Source organism: Bubalus bubalis, chromosome X (assembly GCF_019923935.1).
Source record: "Bubalus bubalis isolate 160015118507 breed Murrah chromosome X, NDDB_SH_1, whole genome shotgun sequence".
In the NCBI taxonomy this organism is placed as follows: Eukaryota; Metazoa; Chordata; class Mammalia; order Artiodactyla; family Bovidae; genus Bubalus; species Bubalus bubalis.
Window position 1 is genome coordinate 67,177,499 of NC_059181.1, and position 9,699 is coordinate 67,187,197.

The following is a 9,699-nucleotide window of genomic DNA, read 5'->3' on the forward strand; positions in this document are numbered from 1 at the left end:
GGTAACAAGAACCCTGTATATGAGACAGCAAAAGAGACACAGATGTATAGAACAGTCTTTTGGACTCTGTGGGAGAGGGAGAGGGTGGGATGATTTGGGAGAATGGCACTGAAACATGTATAATATCACATATAAAATGAGTCGCCAGTCCAGGTTCGATGCAGGATACTGGATGCTTGGGGCTGGTGCACTGGGACGACCCGGGGGGATGGTATGGGGAGGGAGGAGGGAGGAGGGTTCAGGATGGGGAGCACACGTATACCTGTGGCGGATTCATTTTGATATATGGCAAAACCAATACAATATTGTAAAGTTAAAACATAAAATAAAAGTAGCTACCTCATAGTTAAGATTAAGTGATTCAATGAGATAAGTGAAAACACCAGAAATAGTGTCTGGCACAAAAGTGCTCCACTATTATTACCATTGTTTGATCCTACTCCAGAATGTAACCTCTACACAGAAAGGGATAATCATTACGTTTGTACTCTGGTGTACCCCTAGTACCCAGTACTGTGCCTAGCATGTGACACATACTCAAGAAATATATGCTGAATGAGTGGATGAATTAATGAATCTGTGAAATAATTCTCATCTTCAGTATCCTCCCCTCCAAATCCTCTGTTGCCTATTAGCTTTACACCTCACAGAAAAACTTTGTGGTGCTTCACTGAACATCCCCCATCCCTTACCCTTTTGCTTTACCTCTGTTTATTACCCCCTTTCATGAATTCTCTCTAACAAGTTTGACTGTAGCAGGAACCACTCCAACAGCGGCTTGGGCCAGGCAGAAGTAGGGGGCGGGTGAGGAGGACTTAGAGTGGGGCGTGGCCACCACGTCGCAGAACTCAACTGCGCCTGCGTAGGCTGCGGCAAACCCTAGCTCTGTGAGGTTTGCGGTCATTGCTGGCTGATGTTTGTGTAGGAAGATAGCCTCTCTCACCAGCTGTCACTTCTGACCCGCCCAGCTCCCGGGCCTCTGGCTTTGGCTTTGTGCTGAGGCGCCAACACACCTACCATCCTCTCTCGGACGGATCGCAGACCTCCCCGTTCCTGTCTCCTGGAACCATGTCTCTGGTAAGCAAGAATGCGTGTCACCGCAGCGCAGAGACCACTGCAGATTACAGCGACTTCCATGGTGAGATGCAGGCTACTGATGCCTCTGGGCTCCCCGCTTCCATGATAGTTCCTGATGCCCCCCAGGGCCCTCAGGCGCCGGTCGACCCTCAGGTTGCCAGCGCTTCCCAGGCTGCGCAGGACCCAAAAGACCTCGATGTGCTGATTGATGAGCAGTCCCGACGTTTGGGGGCGCTCAGGGTGCACGATCCTCTAGAAGACAGGTCGATTGCTTTGGTGAATTTCATGCGCATGAAAAGCCAAATCGAGGGGTCTATTCAGCAGACAGAGATGCTGGAGTTCCTCAGAGAATACTCAGATCAGTTCCCTGAGATCCTCAGACGAGCCTCAGCCCATCTGGATCGGGTCTTTGGGTTGAATCTGAGGGTTCTTGATCCCCAAGCTGACACCTACAACCTAATCAGCAAACGGGGTCTCCAGAGCAATGATTGGATAGCAGAATCCCTGGACATGCCAAAGGCAGGTCTCCTGGCCTTGGTCTTAGGTCACATTCTCCTAAATGGTAACCGAGCAAGAGAGACCTCCATTTGGGATCTGTTGCTAAAGGTTGATGTGTTAGGTGAGCCCCAGAGGATCAACATCCCCTTCGGGAACACAAGGAACCTCCTAACTACTGACTTTGTGCGTATGCGATTCTTGGAGTACTGGCCAGTGTATGGCACTAATCCCCTTGAATTTGAGTTCTTGTGGGGTTCTAGAGCCCACAAAGAAATCACAAAGATGGAAGCCCTGAAGTTTGTGGCAGAGGCCCATGATGAAGAACCCTGGAGCTGGCCAGAAGAATATAATAAGGCCCTAGAAGCTGACAAGGCCAAAGAAAGAAGCCAGGCTGCTGGCTTAGAGTTCTGGTCAGAAGACACTATGAATGATAAGGCAAATGATTTGGTCCAGTTGGCCATTAATGTCACAGAGGAGTTGCTACCTATCCATCAGGATGAGCTATTGGCTCACACTGGCAAAGAATTTGAGGATGTGTTTCCAAATATCCTCAGTCGAGCTACTCTAATACTTGATCTGTTCTATGGGTTCTCTCTGATTGAAGTTGATACCAGTGAGCACATTTACCTCCTTGTCCAGCAACCAGAATCAGAAGAAGAGCAAATGATGCTAGAGAGCCTGGGGAGACCCACTCAAGAATATGTGATGCCAATCCTGGGTTTGATCTTCCTGATGGGCAACCGTGTCAAAGAGGCCAATGTCTGGAATTTGCTTCGGAGATTTGGTGTGGATGTAGGGAGAAAGCATGCCATCACCTGCAAACTTATGAGACAGCGCTACTTGGAATGCAGGCCACTCTCCTATTCTAATCCAGTTGAATATGAGCTTCTATGGGGTCCTCGAGCTCACCTTGAAACCACCAAAATGAAAGCCCTGGAGTACATGGCCAGGCTCTACAGAAAGCAACCACAGGACTGGCCAGAGCAATATAGGGAGGCTGTTGAAGATGAGGAGGCCAGAGCCAGATCTGAGGCAACTGCCATGTTCTTCTTTGGCCCCATGTGAAGTCTGAGTGAAGTGTGTCACTTCAGTTAGGTGGCATCAATTAAAGGGGCCTGGGGAAATGGGTATTGGGGCCCCAAATCAGAAATTGGGCAGGGTTGGGGTGAAAAGTACACATTGTGCTTGCTATTTGTGTTCCATTTCTAATAGTATTTTCTTCCTTTTAATATACCCTGAATTAGATTCATGATCAGTGTTTAAAAATAGAATTGCTCATTTGTCATTTCTGTCTTGTTTCATTATAAAAGTTCATATGGCTGCATAAAATGTATTGGTAATATTTACATCTTTCTATGATGTGGAAGAAAATGTATAGCTTTTCTTTAACCATTTGAAATAATCAATTAAATGGTCTCATACAGGAGTTAAGTAACAACAGTGATAATATACACACAAGAAAAACACAAAATTATTGGTCTGTTGATGTTCTCCCATCGTGTCTACTGTTTTTTTTTTTTTTTAATTACTGGCATTTACCTGTATTTGCTTTGTGGTTCCAGAGTGTAGTGAAAAATAAAAGTTTAATGAATTAGTCTCCATGCTTAAGTACTATTTTATTCAACAAACATTTATTAAATATCTGCCATGCTCTAAGCACAGTGCTTCATGCTGGAAATATAAGGGTGAGGAAGAGCCAGTTGAGCCCCAGGGCTTAAGGGGGAGGGTCTGTGAAAGTAAACCAACAATTATATTATTGCTGTGGCCAGTGGTATAATAGGGGTAAGCTCAGAGATCTATGAGAGTTTGCAGGAGTAACTCCCAACTAAACTGCAAGTTGTGGGAGGGGACAGTGAAGGGGCAGGGGTGTCACACAAATGGACGAGTGGTCAGAGGTGGTGGCAGGGGAGGATGCGGTGGTATGCAGGGCTAGGGACAAGTTAACCTTTAGTGACTTCTAAAGACCCGAGGTTGGGAAGAGGGAGGGAAGGAGGGCTAGTCCATGAAGTCAGGGGCAGTATGTAAAATTGCTTCGTGGGATTTACATGAAGCTCAGGAAGACAATGTTGAGTTCAAGTTAAGAGCAGAGTGAGAGAGATAAGCCTGTGGCAGAGATAACAAAGTTTCAGATTCTCAGAGAGTGGGTCTTAGAAATCAACAATGGTTCTCCTGAAGGCAGCTAGTCCTGGATCTCCGTCAGACCTAACAGTTCACGTGGAGGAACTCTGAATGGCAACCTCAGCTGTGCTGTTTATTTCTGCACTCAGCCGTTAAGGTGAGCGTTAGTATTTTGGTTCTCTTCATCCAGATCCGGGATCTCACAGCTTCTAACCCTGCTCGCAGCTCTCCCCTAGAGAGCTGGCAGCAGCAGCTAACAATTCCTGTAAGGGAGCCCTGGCTTAGTAGTATATTATACCTAAAGTCACCTCTAACGCAAGGTTGCGGGGGAAGAAGGGGGCTGCCTATCAGTGGTGTAGGTTTTATGCTTCGTCTCCTCCTGGCATCCATAAGCTTTCTGCCCTTTCAACCATTTAATCACTAGAGGCTACCCTCAACTGCCACCTCCTATCAGATGGAAGAGAGGACTTTCCTCACATTTTCGTCAGTCTCAAGAAGAGAACAACACAATCGTCTAACGTGGGAGAGGGGACAGGAAGAGGGGAGATACACTCTTTCTGTCCCAAGTCCAGCAGCAGTGCCGAAGGCAAACTGGAGCTGCCGGCTTGGGGAAGTCACTGCGCAGGCGCACTCCACGGTTGCCTGGGCGATAGCGCCCCAACTGGTCTCAGAGATCTCCCCTATCGTTGCATTCCCAGGAAAACTAAATGCTAAGAGCGGAATGTCCAGGGACAAGAAAATGTGTAACTGGAGAACTAAAGGGGTTCTTTAAAATAGGATGGAGGTGGAGTTGTGAGGCAGGAGAATATTCAACTAAAAATCTGGGACCTTGAAATAGTGTACGACTTCCAAGCTAAACTGAGAGCCTCTCATTATTCAGCCTCCTCGGACCCTTAGTCTGTACATGCTTGTGGGGTGGGGGAAGGGGGGAAAGCTGATAAGTCCCAAGTTTTTCTTGCTCTGATTTTTTGGGGGAATTGTTAAACTCCTGGATCCTCAAATACATCAGTTCTTCTGGGGGCAACAGTAGAGAGAAACCTGCCAAGGGGAAGGTGTAGAATCTGGACCAACGATAATGTAAAGCTGCCAACTTTTTTAATACTAAATTTATGCCAGACATTGTGCTGGGTTCTTCATCTTCTTTAGCTCCAATCTCACCACCAGTTCTCCAATAAACATTTTAATAGTCCCATTTGATACCATGGGAAACAGGCTTAGGTAAGGTGCCCAAGGTCACACAGCCAGTCAATGAGAGCTGGGATTAGAGGCTGCCTTTGGCTACAACGCATACTGTTTAAAGTGCATAGCATCACAGGCCTTTGCTATGTCCTTACTCAAATTTATTGACTCTCAAAAGTACAAGGAATGGCTATATGCCAGGCTGGGAGGGGCTTAAGACAACAGCTCTCCAAAGGAAGATGAAAGTGAGGCTGAAATTTCCCCAGGCTCTTCTTTGTTCAATCACTCAGGCTCCATGAGAGCTGTAGGTGTAGAATTTGCGTTTCTGTCTAGTCTCCCTACTCTGTCCTATGAGTCTTCCCCACTTCATTCTCTTCTGCAAGCTTCCAGACTTATCTGCCGGCTTTTACCTCGGGAGCATCAAACATCACCATTTCTCCAGAAGTGTTGGCAATGTTGGTTTTTTTTGTTTGTTTGTTTGTTTTTTTGTAACTCTGAAACAACAATGATCTGATAGAGCTCCTGCCTTGCCCAGGGGAGCTAGGGATGCAAAAACAGAAGTGAAAAATAGCTTCTGTGTCACAGATGCCACATGTAGTCTCCCAGAAGTAACAAAAGTGAGGGTTGTACAGAACACATGCCAATGATAAGGGAAAAGGTATAGTATCTTAGTAACTACAGCCATTCCTTTGAAGGTCATGAAAGGCCTGGATATTCCCCTTTATTCAAGTACCAAATTAGAATTAGCACCCCTTAGGGGAAACACTTAGGGGTAGAAATGAGTGTCAGGCAAACAATATTTACAAACCTTACAAGCCTTAAGAACACCAGACCAAATACCCTTCTTCTGTGTAAATTAATTTGTAAAATGGCACAGTCTGAGTTCATTTGCAGACTCTTTGGGCTATTGATACCCACCAGGTATTGAAGTTTTGGCCAAGGTGGGGCTTGCAGAATGGGTATTGGTTAGATATGGACTCAGTATCCTATATGTACAATGCAATCCAGAGTCCCCTTTGATCCGTGATTGGGATTTGTGCTGGGGGAAAAGTGTTGAGAATATATGCATGTTCAAGGTTTCCCTGGTGGCTGGTAAAGAAGCCACTTGGGATGCAAGAGACTGCCAGCAATGCGGGAAACACAGGTTCGATCCCTGGGTTGGGAAGATCCCCTGGGGCAGGAAATGGCAACCCAACTCCAGTATTCTTGCCTGGGAAATCCCATGGACAGAGGAGCCTGGCAGGGTCCATAGGGTCTCAAGGAGTCAAACAGGACTGAGCGATTGACCACACAGGAGCGCCCTCTTTTGGAGAGAATGGGCAGTTGTGGAAGCCTTTTCCTGCCCTTGTCTTCATCAGTTTCAGTAAACATCACAAATAAGCATTACAATCCAAGGAAAAGTTGAGCTGGACTGACAAATGTGGACTTCAAGGCAATTATCCTAGCCCCAGGATTACTGTCCCTAAACCCTCCAATACCAACAATCTAGACCAACCTGCAAGTACCCTTCACATTTAGACAAGGACCCCACAGTCTCCTCCCTTCCTAGAGGGTATCTCCATGCAGGGAGATTTCTCACTCAACAGTTTCTCCTCCCCTTCCATGAGGACTCAAAATGTCTTAAGGAATTTTCTATAGGCAGGTTTTGAGGCTAGTTGCAAACAAAATTGGAAAAGAATTATCCGAGTAGGTCCTGCTCCCTGAGATACTTTGTTCTAGTTCCCATGTGAACATTCTAAGCATAAGGAGGGGATAGTATATTAGAATGGCTATGAACTCTGAATCTGGACAGTGCTGGCTCTGTCACTTCCTAGCCATATGACCTATGCAAGTTACTCAACATCTCTTTCTAAACCACTCAAAGCTGTTTTCAAGAAATTGATAGAAAAGCCCATGTTCACACATTTATTATTTGATGACATCAGAACTATAACCCAGGCCAATTGTATTTTAGTCTAGCAATATTTACATCCTACATCAGTGATTTTAAGACTGCTAATTATCAACACCTTGGTAGCTGTGTTCAAATGAATACTCAGTTCTTAGACTTACTAGTGTTTTTATACTTTAGTAAATATTTCAGGTGAATATTAGCCCTGGATAGTTTTGAATTACTGAGGTCTAGTTGCATTGGTCGGAGAAGGCAATGGCACCCCACTCCAGTACTCTTGCCTGGAAAATCCCATGGACGGAGGAGACTGGTGGGCCGCAGTCCATGGGGTCGCTAGGAGTCGGACACAACTGAGCGACTTCACTTTCACTTTTCACTTTCATGCACTGGAGAAGGAAATGGCAACCCACTCCAGTGTTTTTGCCTGGAGGATCCCAGGGACGGGATCCTGGTGGGCTGCTGTCTATGGGGTTGCACAGAGTCGGACATGACTGAAGTGACTTAGCATAGCATAGCATAGTTGCATTGGTAATATATTCTTTACAGACACCTATCCATAAGACACTTTTTAGGATATCATGTGTAGTCTCTAAGTAGGCCTCAGTGACCTACGGATAATCATCTGTTTTATATACCACTCCGGGAGTCCCAAATAGTGAGCATGACTTCTCATATAAAGTGGCAGGGTTAGAAAGGGATTTGGGAGCTGAAGCCTAAAATCTGAACAGCCTATCCCAAGCTACCTTTCTCCTGAAAGCGCTTGCTTTGGCATGGGCTGGCCAGGGTAGGGCATCTGTTTTCTGAGTGTCCACTTTCTAGAAATATAGAAGAGAATGAGGATGTAGAAAAGAAAGACACAAGAATATCATTGCTTCTGAAGCTGCCCTCTGTTCTGAAGCCTCAGCCACACCTCAGAAAAGCTTCCTTGCTGGTAAGGGCTGAAGGCTACAGGGTACCCTGGAATGGGCCCAGTCTGGATTGCTCTCCTTCTGCAATACAAAGAGGATTGCTGTCCTAGAAGAAGATGTTCATTAGTCCAGTGAGGCAGACCACCCTGAGATCCAGCTGTGGAGGCCAGGTATGGAAAACTGGATGCACACATGACTGCTCTCCTTTCTCGGGATTGGAGGCAGGGTGGGGGAGAGGATAAGGACTGGGATAGAGGAAGTAAATAGCGGGAGCTTTGGCACAACTGTTAACCATTTATATGATGTTTCCTCACACATATATGGCCATGGACATCCTCATAGTTCCTAACAGGGACATGCTGAGTGAAGAGAAGTTGATCACTAGATCTGACAGGGAACAAACTGGCCCCTGAGGTCAATGGAAGCACCAAAGTATATTGTATAGATGAACTCCATTGCTAATCCTGGAGAAGGCAACGGCAACCCACTCCAGTACTCTTGCCTGTAAAATTCCATGGACAGAGGAGCCTGGTGGGATGCAGTCCCTGGTATCGCTAAGAGTAGGACACAACTGAGAGACTTCACTTCCATTTTTCACTTTCATGCATTGGAGAAGGAAATGGCAACCCACTCCAGTGTTCTTACCTGGAGAATCCCAGGGACAGGGAGCCTGGTGGGCTGCTGTCTATGGGGTCACACAGAGTCGGACACGACTGAAGCAACTTAGCAGCAGCAGCAGCGTTGCTAATCCTACCAACAAGGAGTCAGGCCCAACTCAGCTCAATCCTCAGGTACTTCTACTTAAGACTGTCTTGGCCCCTGAGACTCACCTATACTGGAGGAGCACCTGGCTTGTCCAAAACTCACCCACCTGGTTCAGTTTAACAAGCAATTGCTGAATGCCTGATATATGTGTAACATATGCTGGACTTGTTGTATTAGACATTAAGACACAGGGATGATTCAGATAAGGCCCCTACCTTATCTGTGTTCCAACTATTTGATCAATCTAATAAGATTTTTATTTCAATGTGTACCTTTTTCATTTCTAGAATTTCTAATTGTTCTTTCTCAAACATACCTTAAATTTTAAATTAAATTTTAAAAATAAATTCCAGTCCTCTTTTCATCTCTTTAAACATTTTAAGCAGTCTTATTTTTTTCAGTTGTCTATTATTGCTTATTTCTTTAGTTGTAAATTCTGCCTTTTTTGGGGTCTGCTCAGTATCTAATGGTGATGAGTTTTTGTATGGGCATTATAACTTGAATCTGTATGCTAATCTTTAGCTGACATTATCTTCTTAGAAGCTCTCTAAGGCTGGCTCTGCTGCCAATTTCTCCCTCCTGGGGAGGAAAGATGGAGCTATGTGCTGTCTGGTGCAGCTGTTCTACCCCTAGTCCTTCCAGCACAGACACAGAAATCTTTCTGAGCTTGGAGGCTCTCTAGAGCTCCCCGAGAGAGAATACTTCCTGCGCCATAGAAGCCTTCTCCTGTACATATATCTGTGAGATATTTATTCAAATCTCTGCTGCCCTTTATGACTCAGTGCTCTTATAATTTATTCCTTTTATAAATCATTAGTGACATTTAAATGGGATTTTGGAAAGATGAGGGAAAAAACAGTATAATCTCATGTCATGACCAGAACACAATTTTTATTTTAATACATACAAGTTGGAGTCACTGCAAGTATTTTGGTTATACTTGTTAATATAATTAGAGTCCGGAGAAGGCAATGGCACCCCACTCCAGTACTCTTGCCTGGAGAATCCCATGGATGGAGGAGCCTGGTAGGCTGCAGTCCATGGAGTCGCAAAGAGTCGGACATGACTGAGCGACTTCACTTTCACTTTTCACTTTCATGCATTGGAGAAGGAAATGGCAACCCACTCCAGTGTTCTTGCCTGGAGACTCCCAGGGACAGGGGAGCCTGGTGGGCTGCCATCTATGGGGTCACACAGAGTCAGAGATGACCGAAGCGACTTAGCAGCAGCAGCAGCAGCATAATTAGAGTCCCTCCATTCATT

The 9,699-nt window shown here is 45.6% G+C and overlaps 1 protein-coding gene across 1 annotated transcript; it reads left to right on the forward strand.

Annotated features, from left to right (window-relative positions):
- The first annotated feature begins 340 nt into the window (after positions 1-340).
- On the forward strand, positions 341-3,176 carry MAGEE2 (MAGE family member E2). The gene has a single exon (XM_006068277.4). The coding sequence runs from the start codon at positions 1,069-1,071 to the stop codon at positions 2,638-2,640; it is 1,572 nt and encodes a 523-aa protein (XP_006068339.1). The 5' UTR covers positions 341-1,068; the 3' UTR covers positions 2,641-3,176.
- Positions 3,177-9,699: the final 6,523 nt, after the last annotated feature.